This window comes from Neophocaena asiaeorientalis, unplaced genomic scaffold, assembly GCF_003031525.2.
Source record: "Neophocaena asiaeorientalis asiaeorientalis breed wild unplaced genomic scaffold, Neophocaena_asiaeorientalis_V1.1 scaffold21, whole genome shotgun sequence".
Classification (NCBI taxonomy): domain Eukaryota; kingdom Metazoa; phylum Chordata; class Mammalia; order Artiodactyla; family Phocoenidae; genus Neophocaena; species Neophocaena asiaeorientalis.
The window spans coordinates 3,409,272-3,428,050 of NW_020174053.1; the positions used below are offsets into that span (position 1 = coordinate 3,409,272).

General features: G+C 54.9%; 1 protein-coding gene across 2 annotated transcripts; it reads right to left on the reverse strand.

Moving 5' to 3' along the window:
• Positions 1-260: 260 nt before the first annotated feature.
• On the reverse strand, positions 261-14,176 carry DRD2 (dopamine receptor D2). Of its 2 annotated transcripts, XM_024754248.1 has the most exons (7): positions 13,865-14,176; positions 8,775-8,884; positions 7,585-7,721; positions 6,234-6,424; positions 5,244-5,330; positions 3,313-3,640; positions 261-1,579 (listed from the first exon to the last, which is right to left on the reverse strand). In XM_024754248.1, exons 1-7 carry the CDS (start codon positions 14,147-14,149, stop codon positions 1,386-1,388), a joined length of 1,332 nt encoding a protein of 443 aa, XP_024610016.1. In that variant the 5' UTR covers positions 14,150-14,176; the 3' UTR covers positions 261-1,385. The 2 variants fall into 2 exon arrangements, with proteins under 2 accessions (XP_024610016.1, XP_024610015.1); XM_024754247.1 differs by lacking the exon at positions 5,244-5,330 and having other exon boundaries at positions 1,386-1,579; positions 13,865-14,157.
• Positions 14,177-18,779: the final 4,603 nt, after the last annotated feature.

Here is an 18,779-nt window from a genome sequence, read left to right on the forward strand (position 1 = left end):
CCCCTTCCATCTTAGCTGGTGGTTGAAGATCAGGACCACCCAACTGCAGCTCTGAGAGCGCTCACGTCCCTCGGGAGGAGAGGACTGGATGAGGGGAGAAACACACAGCACACACGTCTTCTCCTTGGCCCTCCTGCAGCAGCTCCTCTCCTCCTTTCCCCCGAAGTCCTGTACCTTCTGATGGTGGCCAGGGCCACCTTCTCTGGAGGGTCTGCAGAAAGCCTCTCCAACTCTGACCCCCAGCACAGACACGGAGCTTTGGCCACACCGGGTGCAGATTGGAGGTGACACTGCACCCTCCGCTTGAGGGGCCCTGGATGTGACTCTTGTCAAAGTTTTATTAGTTTGGAGCATGTGTAGTGATGTTACAGAGTTTGGGGCCTGGGGGCTCCCCCAAGCTGCAGCTTCCCCTCCTCCCTCTGGCAGGGCCAGGGCAGGCCGAACGGTGTTCAGCAGCCGCTTAGCCGTGGGCTCCTCTGAGGCGGAGGCAGTGGAAAGGAAGGGGGACAAGAGGACTGGGGAGTGGAGAGGCGAAAGGAAGAGAAAAGGACGTGGTTTGCGGCAGAGGGTGTCAGGAGCAGTCTCCCATAGGACCTCAGACACCCCCAACCAAGCCCCAAACATGTCTCCCAGGTTGGCCCGACATGTGCTACAGAGAGGCACCCACGTCCATCAGGGGGGCAGTAGAGTGGGCTTGGGATAGGGGTGGTCCTCTCCCCGCAGACCCTCCTGGGCTCTTGGAGTATGGAAACCTCACGGGGAGCTGGGTGGGGTCGGGACCCACTGCTGTGGATGGAAGTAGCAGCTCCTGCCAGGCTCGGTGGGGGAGAAGGGGTGAAGTTTTGGGCTTGGGCTTCTCTGGGGTCCATCCAGACCTGGTATGTACATGGGTCTCCCTGGCCTGAAGTTGCCTGGGGCCTTGGCAAGAGCTCTGGCTTCCCTGGTGTAGGTCTTGGGGGGTGTGAACTGTCCATCGCTCCCCGCTGCCCGCTCCAGCACAGGCCTGTGAGACCAGGCCAGCACGGCCTCTGAGCTTTGACACTGGCCCAGCAACCCCAGGGCCCCAGAGAAAGGTCAGAGAAGGCGGCTGTGTCTTTGGTGCCAAGGAGAGAGCGTCTGGAAGTGGGAGGGGGCTCCGTGAGCTGCCTCTGAGCCAGGGGTCCGGCCCGAGGGCTGGCACCGTGCCTGGCTCTCTAGCACTGCCCTCGTAGAGCGAGGGTGTGCGGTCAGTGAGGGCCATGGAGCCAAGCTAACACCGCAGGGCCTGCGGGCAAGGAGGAGGCCGAGTCTGCCCTGTGTCACCCTGCCCACGGCTCCCAGGGCCCGAGGCAGGGCCGCTGGGCAGGGAGTTGGGAAGCAGGCTGCCGTGCAGGTGGGCAGCTGGGTCAGCAGTGGAGGATCTTCAGGAAGGCCTTGCGGAACTCAATGTTGAAGGTGGTGTAGATGATGGGGTTCACGGCGCTGTTGACGTAGCCCAGCCACGTGAAGGCGCTGTACAGGACGGGTGGGATGTTGCAGTCACAGTGTATGTTCAGGATGTGGGTGATGAAGAAGGGCAGCCAGCAGACGATGAACACGCCTGGGGGAGAGGGGGGCAGTCAGGGGTGCCTGGGGCCGGGGAGGGCCTGGGTGGGGAGGCTGCGCCGGGTGGGGCAGGGGGGAGGACCCGGATCGCGTACTTCAGGCCCCGCCCAGGCACCAAGGCTGCAAGAGCACCGCAGGGGGAGCCGCGGTCTTGGATGCCGGACCTGCCTCTGACCCCAGTTTGCAGTCATCTCACCTCCCTCGGCCTTGTTTTCCTGCCTGCACAGTGTATATAATGATACCCACCTCAGAGGAGAGGATAAAGGGCTTGAAAACAAATCCGAACGCTTAACATCCTGACACGGGTCAGCTGGTAGAAATGGCTGTATCCACTCTACTTCCTCGTCGTCTTTGAGACGACCTTCCGCAGAGGCTGGGAGTGGAGAGTCTGTTCACTGCCGTGGGGAACGTGCGGTTGGGGCCAGAGGGAGAGCTGGATGCAGAGCCACTTAGTCCTCTTGGCATCCCCACGAGGAAGGCGGAAACCGAGGCTCGGGACAGCTCTGTGATGTGCGCAAGGCCACTCCACTCTTGGTGGCAAAGCCAAGATCTGAACTCCAGTCTATCAAGGTCCCCAAGTGGCCAGGCGCTTGCTACGCTTTCCCCCGGCTTCCCCAGCCCTTGGTGGACACCCCTTGCTAACCCCCGCCTGGTGACACGAGGCTGTCGCGAGTCCGACCGCCTGCCCACCTCTCTGCCTGCCTAACTCAGGACCTCCTGTTGGGTGGGACGCTCCGTGGGGAGGCACCGTCTGCACAGAATGCCACACGGGCACACGGGAATTCCCCGGGGATGGAGCAGTGCCTGGGAAGGGCGGCGCCGCAAAGCAGAGACCCCCAGGACTGGAGCAGAGGCCCTGGCCAGAGCCCGCTCTGCCTCTCCCAGCCGCGTGATCACGGGTTGGTCCCCTAACCTGCTATGACCACGAGCTCTCATTTGTAAAACCAGAATAGTGACACCTGTCCTTCTCATGTCATAAGACTGTTGGGAGGCCAAAGGGATGGTGGGTGTGGGTGGGCGTCACAACTGCCCTGGGTGCTGCCTGGAAGACAGAGACACATCAGTCCCTCCATCCTGTCCCCGTCACCCGTATCAGTCCAGCCCTGGATTCCTGACCGAGAATTTATTCTAAAGCCTTGTCTCACTCACTCTCATTTAGATCGGGGGCCCCCTCACAGCCCCGTTTATCGTTCACAGCTTTGGTCCCGCCGGGTCTTGGTCGAGGCAAGTGAATTTCCTGATTCCTCAACAATAGCAATATTAACAGCGCTTGTGTGTACGGCTTTGTAGTCTGTAAAATGCTCTCACCACCGTGTATCATTTGATGACCACGACAACCCTGAAAAGTAACCTACTCTCTACTGATGGGGAGATGAGAGAGAGAAATGACCTACCCAGGGTCACGAGGTTCTGGGCGTCATTATGGTAAACTGGTCACGTTCAGATTCTGAAATGGGACTGCCTGAGTTTAAATCATGTGTCCTCTTTGATCAAGTTACAAAAGCTCCCTGAACCTCAGTTTCCACATCTTTAAAATGAGCGTAATTATAGAATCTACCTAGTCAGATATGTCAGTGGGCTTGACCTGTGCCTGAAAAGTGGCAGTCCTGTGACCTACCGGCCATGATTAGGGAGCGATGGTAAGTAATGGGACCTACAGTGATGGGTCCCTTTCTCAGCCAGGGCTGGGCAGAGGCGGGCTGTGTCCAGCAGCTAGGGCCGACTCACCGAGAACAATGGCGAGCATCTGGGTGGCTTTCTTCTCCTTCTGCTGGGAGAGCTTCCTGCGGCTTATGGTCTTGAGAGAGGTCCGGGTTTTGCCATTGGGCATGGTCTGGATCTCAAAGAACTTGGCAATCCTGGTGTGGTCTTTGGCATGTCCGTTCTTCTCTGGTTTGGCAGGGCTGTCAGGTGTGCTGTGGAGGCCGTGGTGGGATGCATTGGGGAGGGTCAGCTGGTGGTGGCTGGGCGCGATGGGGCTGTACCGGGTCCTCTCGGGCGGGCTGGTGCTGGAGAGCATCTCCATTTCCAGTTCCTGGGCTCTGCGGGCAGCCTCCTGCACAGAGGCAGAGAGCTCTGGGTAGAGCCAGGCAAGTTCTCAGCCATAGCCACCCAGCCTCACCCGGCCCCTCTGGCCTCACCTGGCCTCACCCAGCCCCACCCAGACCTTCATTATCCCCCTACGGAGACTCCTACAAGCACCACAGGGACACTCTGCCAGCGAGGCAAGGGGGACGATCATTTTGGGAGGCAGGGACTGTCTGGGGGCAGGACTCAGGGCCCAAGGCAGTCCCCACCTGCCAGGTCAGCCCTGGCGTCCTTCTCAGAGCAATCCCCAGGCAGCCTCAGCGACCCCACCACCATTCTATGGGGGCTTTGTACCTGGCACTTCTCTTTTAGGAACTGAGCAACACTCACTGAGTGCCAGCTAAGTGCCAGGCGCCAGCCGGCTGCCGGGAATAAGTTACTGACTGGCGCCAAGTGCCTGCCTCCAGGACCTCACGTTCTAACTGCATGAGGGCAACCCTGTTCCTCCTGCCAGGCTGAAACAGGGGCTGTCAGGCTGACCCGAGGCCCCTGTACCAGCACTCACAGGTGAGCTCCATTTCTCCTGGTAGACTGACGCAGGGGCCGAAGGGTGGACCCCTGGGTCCCCACATCTTCCTCGCTGGGCTGATCTTGAGGGCCCTGGCCTCAGGTCCTTCCTCATGCTCTCTTATTCCAGGACTTAGGGTCTCAGCCTGAGCTTCTGAAACGCAGCGTCACTGCGTGCCCAGGTGCCCCGATCCTGAGTGCCTGTCTCGGCCCCTGTATCTCAAACGGTTGCTTGGAGCCCTGCCCTTGCAGGTGAACAGTGAATGTTCAAGTGAAGAGCAGGGGCCCTGCTTCCTGAGAACACCTGACCTGGACTTGGTGTGCAGTTCTCTGTGGGTTCCCTGGCCCATCCTCTTCTCACCCCCAGGGGATGGGACATCTGCTGCTTGGACCCTGGTGCTCCTGTCACTGAGCAGACCCTGGGGTCTGCTGGGATTCTGCATCTCTGGGCTCTCCTTACAGGTTGCACTTTACCGTGAGCCCCATGCCCGCTCTGCTCCCTCCTCCCCCAGCACCCAGCCTCCAGCCCCAGAACCTGCCTGTCTGTAAGGCAGCGTATGCAAGTAGAAAGAACACGGGCATGGATTTCAGAGTCACTCAGGTCTGGACTCAACTATTCACTCCCTCACTCACTGTTCGGCCTGGGTGAGTTACCTAACCCCTCTGAGCCTCTCTTTCTCTTCTATAAAATGAAGATCCATAAGATCAAGAAGACTTAACCTCTCAGGGTCGCCGTGAGGATTTGATGAGATACTAGGAAGATGGTAGGTGCTCACTTAATGGTCATAGCCGTTATTATTATTGCTATTGTTATATGGCCAAGTCCTTTCTCCCAACCATTTCCTTGTGCTAGGGGTCCCTCTCTGTGCCTTGCAGAATTGAGCTGTCTTGCTCCTTGCCTGCTTACGAGAGTGTGTGGTAAGCCTGGCCTCAGCTGAAACAAAGCGGGGGATCCTGAGAGGTGCTTATCCCTTTGAGCAGCTGGTGAGGTCTTCGAGAATCACGGCAGGTGCATTTCCCTAGAGGCAGAGACCAGGCTCCAGGTCCCTGACCTGGACACTTACCACTCTCCGCCTGTTCACAGGGAAACTCCCATTAGACTTCATGATAACGGTGCAGAGTTTCATGTCCTCAGGGTGAGTGCAGTTGCCCTGTGGAGTGAGCCAGCACATGGGTCATGACGGGGAGGGGGCTGGGGGCAGAATCCCAATGCAGGATAGTCAGACTGGGCACAGGAGCTCAGAGGAGGGCAGAGATTAGGAGGCTGGGGGCCTGAGGAGGCAATCGAGGCAAGGGTGAGGCTCGGTACTGTGATGGGAAGAGGTGGGCAGAATGAGGGACAGCAGGGCCCTGACTTCTGTGTGGCACCTGCTAAGGGTCTGGCACCCTAGTAGGCATGCTCAATCCCTCTCACACCGAATCCTCAAGACCACCCTGTGAGATCTGTATTTTGATTCACGTTTAACAGATGAGGAAACAAGGCTCAGAGAAGTTAAGCAACTTGCCCAAGGTCACTCAGCAAAAAAGTGGCGGTGCCAGGATTTGAACCTGATGTGTCTAAGCCCAAAGCACTTGTTCCTTCTGTGCCCACATACCGTCTTCCTCAGGGAGGGCTGAGCGGAGGGAAGTCACAAGACACAAGTATGGAAAAGAAAGGGAGGCAGAGGAGGGAAGTAGGCGGGAGCAGGTGAGGTAGAAAGAGGTTTGAACAGAAGAGGACAGAGCATGGGAGATAAAGGAGATGGGATGGAGGCCTCAGAGGGGCAGAAAGGGAGACAGAAGGGCCAGAGTGAGGAAAGGAGAAAGGGAGGACAGCAAAGCCGTGGAGTTCCAGGAGCTGCTGGGTTCAGACAGTGGTCTCCCTGCAGAGTCCTCTCCTCCCAGGTGGTCTCCACCCGCTCCCCACCTCCGACCCCTGGAGATTCAAGTCGCCCACTGAGGTCCCAGCCTTTGAAATCTGCCCGCACCCAGCTCCTCGGAGCTCCTCCAGCCTGGACCCCATGCACCCCTGGGTCACGGTTAGGCAGGGACATCGGGGGAGGGGATCTCGGGACCTTGAGCGGGGCCTTCAGGTTGGCCCTGAAAGCCCGGCTGCTGCGCTTAGTGTTGACCCGCTTGCGCCGCCTGCGGAGGACGATGTAGATCTTGATGTAGACCAGCAGGGTGACGAGGAAGGGCACGTAGAAGGAGACGAGGGAGGAGTAGACCACGAAGGCGGGGTTGGCGATGATGCATTCGTTCTGGTCTGGGGGGGAGGAGAGCCCCAGGTGGGTGTGTCAGCAGGCCCCCCCGGGCCACAGTGCCTTCCCAGTTACCGAGAATATGACTAGATGCCTAAGGTGGCCTGGAAACGTTAGATGTAAGTAAATGTGCAGCATAAATCAGAGTATTAAAAACAACCATGAGCAAAAAGCCAAGCTGTGATGACTGTTTCCAAGTGTTTCCATTAATATCCCCTCGTTACTTCATCATTAGTATGTCATCCATGAGCACACGAGTGGCGCCACGGTTTTGGGGACAAAATGACAGAAGAAAATGATAGAAGCAGAGTAACCTATTATTGTAGCCTTTCCTGTGTATTGGCGGGAGGTCTGACACCTTTTAATTTTAGGGACGAGATGACTTGGTCCTCTTTGCTGAACTCACCTGTGTTCCAATGTCTTTCCAAGTTCCCTTCCAGATCTAGCAGATGTCTATCCTCTCTCCCAGGGCCTTTCCAGATTAATCCAAGCACGTTTAGCCCTATTCCTGCTTCTTGGAATTCCCATGACACTTAGATCTTGAACCGCATGCTTTCAAGGCTTCCTTGTGTCCTGTCCGGTGATGGTCTCTGGAGGCACACCGGTGTCATCTATCTCCCTGACGGTCGCTGTGCCTCTTCTGTCGGAGGCGCTCCTGACTGCCTTGCATAGGACACAGTCACAGTGAGCTGGCCTCCTACTTGTTTCTACCTTTCCTGCTCCAGGTGGCTCAGGCCTGGCCTGGGATTGGCCGGCCCAGAGGCTGCAGCTTCATTATACAAACACTATTATCAGGGGTGATGGAGGCCCAGCAGCCTCCTACCCTGTGTGCACACACACAGACAGGCACACACGTGCATTTCGCAAGGCTGTCTGGTCTGCTTCAATTCAAAGTTGAAAATGGCCAGGCATCCTCCGGAAGCATTATCCCCACTCCTCACCCAGCTCCCTTGTGCCCCAGGCCATTGTTCCTCTCTGACTTTACCAGGTACAACTTGGAGTCGGGCTTGACCCAGGAGACTCAGCCTGGCCTCAGTCCGAGGTGGCGAACAGGCTCCTGATGGGTCACCACCCATGTCCGCACCAGGGTTTAGCTCCCTCAAGGTCCTGCACAGGGCCAGGGCTGGGGCCAGCTGAGCCCCAGGCAACCAGAGTCAGGACTCACCTGTGTTGTTGAGTCCAAAGAGCAGCGGGCAGGAGATGGTGAAGGACAGGACCCAGACGATGGTGATCATGACGGTGACTCGGCGCTTGGAGCTATAGCGCGTGTTGTAGAGCATGGGCATGGCCACGGCTGTGTACCTGTGAGGGCACAGGGTGGGAACCTTGAGTCTGGGGTGCAGGCCCAGGGACCACTCACTCCACAACATTGGCACAACAGAGACACGCCACTTTGGGAGGATGGAAAGTTGGTCCACCTCCTGTTTACTCTAAATCAACCCTCTCCCGCCCCCAACTCAGACAGCAAGGACAGTTGGTGACTGCCAATCAAGTGTTTGATGACTGACCGGCTACCATTCAATCCTGGACCGTATCTTCCACTCCAGTCTCCCTGCTTGGATTTTAGGCTTTTCGAGGGGCCATGGCCTGGGTCTTTGCACCTTTGAAACTGTACCCCCTGCACCTGTGCTGGGCCCGTGGCGGGTAGAAGTGTTTGTTGATGGATTGGTAGCCAGGACCCTCAGAGCAAGGGTTAGGTCTCATTCAGCAAAAAATAATAACAATGGTGATTGTTTGTGATGCCACACATCGCCCTACCCAGCACTTCTGCGACATTAGTTCCATTCATCTTCCAAGAATCCAGCAAAGGGTGTAGAGCCAGGGCCTCTGGGAGTCCATGTGGCCCATGTGTGTAAATTAGTAAAAGGCTCTGGGGATAGAGCTTAGCCACGTGGGCAGAACCTGGGCCCCCTTGGCCTTGTGCCCTGTGCTGGACGCAAAATGCACAACCAGATACGAGACCTGCACGTGGGCAGGTGCCATCATGCTTGGCTTGTAGACAGTGAAACTAGGGTTCTGAAAACATCTGCAATCTGCCCGAGGTCACGTAAGTAAGAAGTGATAGGGCTATAGGGCTTCAGTCAGGTCAGGGGCTTTCTCCTCTATGCCCGTCCCTGTCTGGGTATTCTTTGTAGCATCACTGCCCATAGACAGTCTCCCTTTAGGGGGTCTGCCCTCTCCCACACACGTGCACACACTCACGCGTGCACGCGTACATGCACACACAGACACGTGGACTCACAGGCACACAGCCAGCCGTATAGCATCATGGACAGAGCCTGACCCTGCAGAAGAGGTGGGGCAGCCCAAGAGGTGAACGGTCTAGGTCACCTCCCCCACCCTGGCTGGGCTCACCTGTCGATGCTGATGGCACACAGGTTCAGGATGCTTGCTGTGCACATCATGACATCCAGAGTGACAAAGATATCACAGTGGATCCTGCTGAATTTCCACTCGCCCACCACCTAGGACAAAGCGACATAATGGGCGGACAGGAGAGGAGATCGACTCAGGCACTGTAGCTCGGTGTCCCGGGGCAGATCGGGCCATGGGCTCAGTGGGGGGTCTCGTGGGGCTCTGGCCGAGGGAGGAGAGGGGCAGCAATGGGGAGCTGTACCCACAGGTGTCTGAGGCCCTTGCCCTGGCCCCTTCTCCTCCTAGACACACAAGGCCACTTTGTGCCAAGAACTTTGCTAGGAGAAAGATGACCAACTTACTCAAGTGCCTCAGCTTTGAACCCTCACCTGTAAAACGTTTGTGTGAACACCCTGTGATCCTCATGTTACCGGTGAGGAAACCGAGCCTCAGAAAAGTGCAGTGACTCGCCTAAGGCCTTTCAGCTCAGCTTTTGCCCTGCCCTGGCCCAGGTTTCTAGGGAAGCCGGGCTGCTCCTTGGTGTATGGCACGGAGTTGGGACCCAGTAAGTGTCTGTTAAGAACAGTGGTGAAGACAGTGACTATGAAGACGTTTCTGCTCCTTGTTACACTTAGAGAGTAAAAGAAGGCAAGCCTGGACTAAAGCTTTCAGAAGAGCAGGACGGGCTGGGAAGGTGTGTCATGACACATCCCTGCTTCAGTGTAAAATGAGGAGCCCGGCTCTCGGCAAGAGCGTTTTGCACCCCTCTTCCCCCCCGACAGACACATTCCTACCCCCCACGCACACCCACACCCCGACACCTCCCATTTACACACACAGGCACACACACTCGCACAGCAGGCTGGCCCTGGCGGCCGTGGAAGGTTGGAGCAGGCCCCATCCCTGAGGACAGAGTCAGGACAGAGAGATACGACTTGCACTACTACCTATTGGAGAAAAGGGGAGCAGGAAAGCCCCTCCCAGTGACGGGAGCAGAGCAGGACCCACTCTGTGGGGCACAGCAGGGCAGCAGGGCTAATTATAATGCTTACTCTCAGCACTGGCCTCTTAGCTGCTCTCAGGCATAAAACCAATTGCTGGCATTTAAGCACAGTGACGGGAACTGCTTGGAGGAAACTGCAGCTTTTCCCAAAAGACAGGAGACCTCTCGTGTCGCCACACTGGCCAGGTGAGCTGGATATCCGGGGGCCAGGAAGGCGGGCACAGGTGGACGGGGATAGAAGGGGCTTCCCTGGCATCAACAGAGTCTACCTTTAAGACACTACTGAGAGGGTCCCAGGCCCACATGGTCTGTGCTCCACCTTGGCGCCCTCCTAGGACTAGTATTTCCGAACTGCTGTCATTCCACTGGGGATCTAGGTCTGAGATATCAGGGCCGTCTTCTCCATCCTCCCTGCTTCCTTCCGTCCTCCCTGCCTTCTCTTCTACAGACACTTATTGGACAACTTACTATGCATCTGGCTCTGTCCTAGACTCTGGGGCGCAGTGGTGAACAATCCTGACACAGCCTTCAGGGAGCTCTCAATCCCTGCCCGCCAAAAGCCTTCCTGGAGGACAGAAGAAGGCGGGGCTTCCTCCGAGGTTCCAGGAGCAGCTGCTCTACAACGCAGTTAGGGGCTTCTGGATCAAAGGCTCAAGGAAGTGTGTTGACAGCCAGTGTTTACAGAGCGTCTCCTGTGGGCACATACTTTATCTCATTTATTGTGCTTAAAGCTTGGACAGAGAGGATGGCTTATGCCCGTTCTTGGATGAGGGAATGAAGCTCAGGAGCACACCCAGCTAGTACGCAGCAGGGCTGGAATTGGAAGCAAGCTCTTTGGGTAGCACATCCTATGCTCTCTCCTGAGCTGCCTTGGAAGGGACAATCTAGCTTGTCAAAAGAGGAGATGATTATGTAAAAAGTACTAGATAAACACAAAGTGGGAAAGGAGAGAGTGTAACTGCAAGGGCAGACTAATGGGGTCAGGGAGAAAAAGGACTTGCCCAAGATCACCTGATCATTTAGTAACAAAGGGAGTACCATCCCCCAGCTATACTAGTCCCACTTCAGGGCTGTTTCCTCCGCACCTTTGGACAACATTCCTCAATATTCTTGCACAGAATGAGACTGGTGGGATGGGCCTCAAGCTGCCTTGGCTAAATCCTAACGATAACTTGTACACATGTGTCAGGCACGGTTCCAAACACTTTACGCTCATTTCTATGGAATGTGACAGCAAACCTTGGAGGCCACCGCCCCTCGAAACCTCCAGCCAGCTACGCCCCTGCCCCTACACCCCACTCTGGGGCTTTGCACACTTTTTCCTCTGCCTGGAGTGCTAGTGCCTTTGCTCCTCTCCTGGCTAATTCTTCTGAAAGCATCACTTCTGCCTGCGAGCCTTCCCTGACGCCTCCAGGCCTGGTCCTGTGCTCCCCGTCCCGTTGTGCTCCCACATCTCCTGTGGAGGCTGCTCCCTCGTCATCTCCATCGGGCTGCACTATAATGGCCCTGCCAAGGCCTTGGAGCCCAGCCCTAGGAATGGGGCAGGACGCAGACGTGCTCAGACCTGTTGACTGAGTGAGTCAAGAACGGGGTTCTGAGTCTGCCCGCTTTCTCAATCGCATCTGCTTTTCTGGAAAATTCACGAGGCAAAGCCTCCCCTCAAGGGCTTGTGAGGCCAAAATGGCCTATGCAGACAAGCAGGCCCTGGCTGTCTTCTCTCAGTGTCTCCAGGTGGAAAGTGGTAACGTCAGGAATCGAACCCGGTTCTCTCACGCCAAAACCAGCGTGCCTCCCATACACTGAGCAGAATAAATGATGCACATCCAGCCCCACCTAGCCGGATGCCAACATGGCAGGCTATCAGAGGCATTTAACATCCCTGGAAATGGAACAGGATGGAAAATTCTGGACAACGAGATTGTCTCTGGAGAGGGTATGGTTGGGAGGATACTTTAACAGGATGTTGGGATAGGGTGAGACTCCACTTGAGACATTCTCTAGGGACAATAAGTACCCGAGACAATGCCGCAGGGCCCACTGTCCAGCTCTTGTTTGATGGGAGAGTTTGAGCACTGCCCTCTGAGATGCCATTCTTCACCCTCCCCTGAAACACTGAGCTTCACCTTTAAAATAATGTGAACAGGTATGTTTAAAATATGTGTGTCGAGAACCTATAGATTCCTAGGAGCCCTAAAGCACAGATGTGGCTCTCCCTTAGAGGCTCTGGGTAGGGGTGGTGGGTCTGGAAGCCCCAGATCCCACACCCAGAGTCCTGGGCAGAGAAAGCCTCCCTCTGGAAGAGGGTAGCTCTTTGCCTGGGCATGGGGAGGGTCCTTCAATGTGCAGAGGTGTGGCTACCTATCAGTATCTTCATGACCCTTTTCATGACTACGTTTCCATGGTGCCTACTATATGCCTGCTGCCATTCTAAGCACTTCTCATATATTAACGCATGAGATTCTCAAGCAATGCTATGACATAAGCATTGCGATTATCTTCATTTCTAGATGAGGAAACCAGGCGCAGAGAGGTTATTTGCTTGGCCAGATACCCATCATTTTTCACCTGATGGTCTGCGGCCTGGGAACCTCCTTTTCAGGGGAGCAGGCAGGGAACAAGTGTAAGAATCAAGAAGGGGTTCCTCAGGGAGAGGCCCTCAGACAGGATGTGGGATGGACAGAGTCTAGGGGTCTCCACAAACGTGCAGTCATGGAATAATTGGGCGGCTGGCCGGTGGCGCCTGTATGCCTTTAGGTTGTATTGTATCTATTGTCTGTTTCTTGTTGGTTGTCTCTTGACATTCCGGTCATTTTGAAAGTTCCAGCCTGTCTGAGCCGTGCTAAAGGAAACCAAGGGAGTGATGGCCCAGAGCTCCATGTGGGCCCGTGTGGTAGTGACAACAGGAGCCCCTGGGGACGTGGAGACCGTAAGACCAGCCTCTCCTCCCCACCTCCGCTTCTTCTGCTAGATGTCTCCTCTGCTCAAACCTACAAAGGTTTCATGTTTTCTTTGAAAGCTGGAAGCCTTCCCTCCCAGGCAGGGGCTTGTCTCTACGGCACAGGTAAATTCCCCTCTCGTCCGGGGCGGGGAGTTAACAGCTCAGAGATCTTAGCGACCTTGGCGTTGGCTTTTTCCTGAATGCCTGGTCAGCTTCCCTTGAATCCAGACTCCACCCCCCAGAACCCAGGGCAGAGAAAGTGGCGGGATCCAGCCTGTGCCCACCCAGATCCCCCAGGCCCTCCCTCATCTGCCTGCCAGCTCTGGAAAGTGTCCTCCTGGAGGTGGGTCCCCACTTCAGGACTTCTCAGTGATTTCCCCCTTTGCTGTGTGATCCAGGTAAAGACAGGCAACTTCTCAAAGCTTCTGTTTCCTCTTCCTTAAAGTGAGAAGAATGATATCGAGTCAGAACCAGCACGAGTATTTGCTGAGTATGTGTCCGTGGAATGCCCGGCAGCGCCTGGCCCACAGCAGGGGCTGCCTACTCACTATTCCGGGCTCAGGGCTGGGCTCTGTTCCCGGCCGAGCAATGCGTCACCATGTGGTCCCTCCCCAGGAAAGGGGGTACAGCACAGTTCACAGCGGCCTTGAGCTGGAGGTCCCAGACACAGCCTAGGACACATGGAGGAGTGGGGAGGGCAGGGAGGAGAGCGTGGAGCAACAGCCCGCATTCCGAAGCGGGGAGAGAAGGGTGGAGATTTCAGGCCCGGGAGCGCGAGCCTCCGCCATCCTCAGGGATCCTTGTCGATGACTCCCGTTCTCAACACGACCTAATGAACCAACTCTGGGGCCCGAATTCCAGCCGCTGTGCGAGGCTGGAGAAGTCACCTAACTTCTCTGACCATCTGGCTCACCATCCAGAAGATGCTGTGAGGGCTCGGTGGGGAGATGCTGTATGTGAAGGACTAAGGCGAGGCCTGGCACTTACTAAGCGCCTTACGACGGGCAGTGGGGATTGTTAAGGAGACGATCTACCCATTTTGTAAGACTGAGCCCGGAGTGGAGGAGAAGGCGCACCCTTGGAGGGAGCCAGTGAGGAGCCTGGACCCTCCCGGGGAAGGCACCCGAGCACAGCAGGGCCCAAACCTACCTCCAGGTAGACCACCCAGGGCATGACGAGCGTGGCCACCAGGAGGTCGGCCACAGCGAGGCTGACGATCAGGTAGTTGGTGGTGGTCTGCAGCGCTTTCTCGCGGGACACAGCCATGCACACCAGCACGTTGCCGAAGACGATGACGAAAATGAGCAGGGTTAGCAGCATGGCGTAGTAGTTGTAGTGGGGCCTGTCGGCTTTCCCTTCGGACCCGTTGAAGGGCCGGCTCCAGTTCCGGCTCTCCAGATCGTCATCGTACCAGGACAGGTTCAGCGGATCCATGGGAGCAGCGGGGCCACTGGGTAGCCAGGCTCTGGCCAGGAGAAACGGACACAGGGCGTAAGCAGGAGGGCCTCCCAAAGCATGCTGCCACCCACAGAGGGCTCCGGGGCTAAAACGTACCACGGGAGGTTAAAAGAGAATTCTCCAGCCTCAGGATTTAAGGTTTGCATCCCCAAATCTTTTTAAAACATTGGGGTCTGCTGCCACTCTTCTGCTAGCAAGTTCTTGCAGATGGTAAAACAAATGAGAAAGTACGATTTTTTAACTATAATAAAATAGATGATCTTCAAAAGAGCGGATCATTCATTCACCCATTTATTCAACAAAAAATTAAGTGCATGCCATGCCCCACACATGTTAGTGAGGAGTTCAGCTTCTAGTGGGAAGACTAGAGATATGCATTCATTCATTCTTAATTCTATAAATGTTTATTGAGCATTGTTCTGTATAACTCTAGAAACATAGTCAGGAACAAAATATACATAGTTCTCCAGCTCACATTCTAATAGGAACAATAGGGGCTTCCCTGGTGGCGCAGTGGTTGAGAGTCCGCCTGCCGATGCAAGGGACATGGGTTCGTGCCCCGGTCTGGGAGGATCCCACATGCCATGGAGCAGCTGGGCTTGTGAGCCATGGCCGCTGAGCCTGCGCATCCGGAGCCTGTGCTCCGCAGCGGGAGAGGCCACAACAGTGAGAGGGCTGCGTACCGCAAAAAAATAAAAAATAAAAATAAATAAAAGGAACAATAGCCAATTAACCAAGCAATTAAATCTATGGGTGGTAGGCGCTAGGAAACGGAATGGGGGGAGAGAGACACAACCTAGTTTAGGGATTCAGAGAAGGCCTTCCTGAGGAAGTGATGTCCAACTGACACCTACAGGATGCAGTCAGGTAAAGAGTTGGGAGCCAGGGGAAGGGTCCACATATAGGAAGCAGGTAAGCAAATTTCAGAGCTGGAGAGTAGGTGCCATGTGGGAGGGCTGGCGGGAGATTCGGGACAGCTGGAGCACAGAGGGCTTGGGATGGGCTGAACTGGAGGCTGCAACAGGCTCCACCACAGAGGGCCTTGTAATTCACTCTAGGAGTTTAGACTTGACCCTAAGGGCAGCAGGAGCCACACGATCAGATTTGCCTTTCAGAGAGAAGAGTCTGACTGCTGCGTAGAGAACGGAAGTGTGGCACTCAGTGGGGTGGCAGGACCAGCTGCAGGAACCCAAGGAAGAGCTGATGAGGTTCTGCATTTGTGCATTGAGAGCCCTGAGGAATGGGCGTCTCAGGGGGGAAACACTTCCTGAAGGAGGCGTCATCAGAGATGAAGTAGAAGGAGTTAACCGGGCAACTGAGGGCAGGGGAGATGTTCCAGCCAGAGAGAACACAACATGGTCCCAAACAGCAAATAACTCTGGCTAAAAATGTAGGGCATGATGGTGAAGCTGGGGAAAATGAAACTGGAGGGCTGTTCTTGGGCCAGAATGGGTCTTGTAAGCTTGGAGCCCCTGAAAGCCTGGGTGCAGAGGAATGACTCCATTGGATTGCTGCTTTGCACGGGTCGCTGGCTGTGCAGTGCAGAGGGGATGTTAGCGGTAAGTGAGGCTGTGACTGTAATTCAGGTGAGATGGTGATTGTCTGAACGAAGGCATGGGAATGAGCATGGAGAGGCGTGTTCAGAGTCACTAGCTAACTTGGAAGTCAATTTCATGGAATTTGGTCATTGGATAGGTGTGGGGTGGGAGAGGGGAGGGGGCAGGCAGGGAGAGAAAGGAGAGGAGGATAACTCCGGATTTCTGCACTGCGCTCTTGGAGGCCCGGTGATGCCTGCTCACTGGGAAAAGCAAGCAGAGGGGCTCAGAGGCAGTGGGCATTGATGAGCCTGACAGCCTGTGTTTCAGTTGTGATTGAAACATAACGCACATATAATATAGTTGGCTTTCCTGCTAACAAAAGTGTTCCTCCTTCACACAATGGAACTAAATGATCAGTATTTCAAGGCATTCCACACAAAGCCCCACGACTTCCAGGTGCTTTGCTACCCAAATGGATTTGAAATCCAGCAACTTATGCCATTCGATTTGAACATGGTACCATGCCCAAATCAGGGAGGAGGGCCCACCAGCCGCAATGGGTCAGAGGGGACGCCGGAGAAGGGTCTGCCCACCTCTACACCCTCAACCCTCTGACACATCTGCTCCGCCAGCTCTCAGCAGTGGAGTACAGATGATGTCCAACCCAGCACCACCACTCCGGAGCCCCCTAGAGAAAACAAAATGCCTAATTCCATGTGGGGTGACATGGAATGCCACCATGCAACAAGTCTTCCAGTTCCACGGTAGTGAAGCACTGTGTCATACTGATGCTGCACTGGGCAAAGCCCGCTGGTACCTTTTCCCATTTGGAGCACGCAGAGGGAGACCTGCACGTATGTATTGACCAGGCAGCAGGGGCGGATCCCGCCCTTCATTTGCTCAGTCAGCATCTCTTGAGCTTGCTGGGCATAAAGCATCGCGCCATGCACAGTCAGGGGCCTGGAGACTCCGAGACACACTCCCCTCCCCCAGGATCCTGCCTGTTCCTCTCTGCCCCTCCTCCCACCTCTTTAGTCCCTCTCTGGGTAGGGCCGGGAGCATCTGATGGGGACTCTCAGCACCCTGTCTCCCCCACCCCACCCATTCTCCATGCCCAACCAGACTACTGTTTCTGCAGCAGGATCCTGACCCTGCCCTGTGATGACAGCTTCATCTGCTTGCAAAGGAGATGACAGTTTGCCAAGTTTTTTTCTTTTTGATATAGTATCTCATTTATCCTCAAAATAACCTCGAAGGCTTGTCATTCTTATCTCCACTCTACAAATCAGAAAAGTGTCTGGAAAACTTCTTTTCCCTTGCCCCTGCTGGCCAATCCCTACCCATCTTTCAAAGCAAGCCTTGCTCAGAATCCTCCTGCCCTGGAATCAATCCCAAGTCCTCCTGGCTGGACCATCTCCCATCTTCCTCGGGGCTCCCAAGGCATTGTCTCATGGCTCCGTTCTGGAACATTCCCCATTTGTGTGTCTGTTTTGTTCACTGGGGTGTAAACATTTCAAGGACTACACCGTGTCTTGCTCATGTCTCATCTTATTCGTGGAATAAACAAAAAAGCATAATCTCTTATCTTTCTCTTCCGACTCCTAATGCTGTGATTTGCAGGCAGTAAGTGTTTAACAGCTGTTTGCAGAATTGAATCAAAAGCTCTGTGAGTCCAACTGGGAAGAAAACCCCTCCACACTTGAAGTGTAACTGTTAACATAACCCATCAGATCAACAAGTGACCAAAGAAAGATGCAGCCTAAGAATATCATGGGTGTTACATGTTGGTCCCCAGAAAGCAGACTGAGGAGGAGGGCAGCACACAGGAAATCTGTTGGGGATACAGGGATACTCAGACACCAGAGAGCATGTGCGCATGGGCACGGCCAGAGTGTTCACGGAAGGCTTCCTGGAGAGGGGAGAGCTTCAGCTGAGACTTACACTATGGGTACAGTTTCAGTGGCAAATGTGAGCGTTGCTGGTTGGGGGCGGGGGAGGGGGTGGTGGCTGGTGGTTAGCACTTATTCCTCTGCACTGCTGGTTACTCTGCAAAGCAAGTCTCACCAAGGCTAGAAAGGCCCCATGCATTTAATTGTCAAACTGAGCATTCATTCTCAATTGTTCTTGTTGCTTTTTTGCTGATACAAATGTAATATAATTATATTGTAGAAAAAATGAGAAAATATGGAATATGCCTAAATACCTGTAGACTCTATTAACCAGAGCCCAGGGTGAGCTCCAGCTTCTCCTGTGTCCTTCCGAGTTGGGGCTGCCACCTCTCACCCACAGGGGCTGCCTGGCTAGCTCTCAGGCTGATCTGGGATTCGCACGTCAGCAAACCCACCTCCACAAATGGGGTACTCCGGCATAAGAGACACTAGTATAACATAGGAGCTGAAGACCAAAACACCTGGGTTAAATCCCAACTCTAGCCTTACTAGCTCGGGGGTGTTGGCCAGATTATTTGGCCTTCCTGGGCCTCAGTTTTCCCATCTGCAAAATAGGGAGAGCAGTTACTGTTGGGAGGATTAAGTAAGATGATGCATATGTGGCCGGCACAGGTGAACCCTCATGGAAAAACCAAACCAGGCTAAATAATTCAATGAAACCAGCAATTAGACAACAAGCCTGAGGCTCCTAGAGATGAAGTGGCGGGCGCTGTCCAAATACAGCCCATCCGGGTCACAGGTCCTGCTGGGCTCCTCCTGTGACATCCTGTTGCCTCCTACCGCTTATCCTTGAGAAGTCTATAGACTTTTACAGGTCTAGACAAAGGGAGAAGGATTCCAAGATGCAGCAATCGAGCCCTTGGGAAGGAGTGAAGGAAAGAAAAGACGAAGTGTATTCCTGGGCAGTGGTTGCAGGATGAATCTGAGAGACCCTCGGTATGGGGTCGCAGCTGGCCTGGAAGAGTCAGCTTTCCCAGGCCACCTGCTCTAACCAGAGACTGTAATACCAACTGCCATATTTCTTAGGCTTTAAGACAGAATTAAATGTAAGATGCACCATTGTCTTAGGTACCCCTAGGGAAGAAAAAATGCCATCTTAACTCTGATACTGCTTTAAGA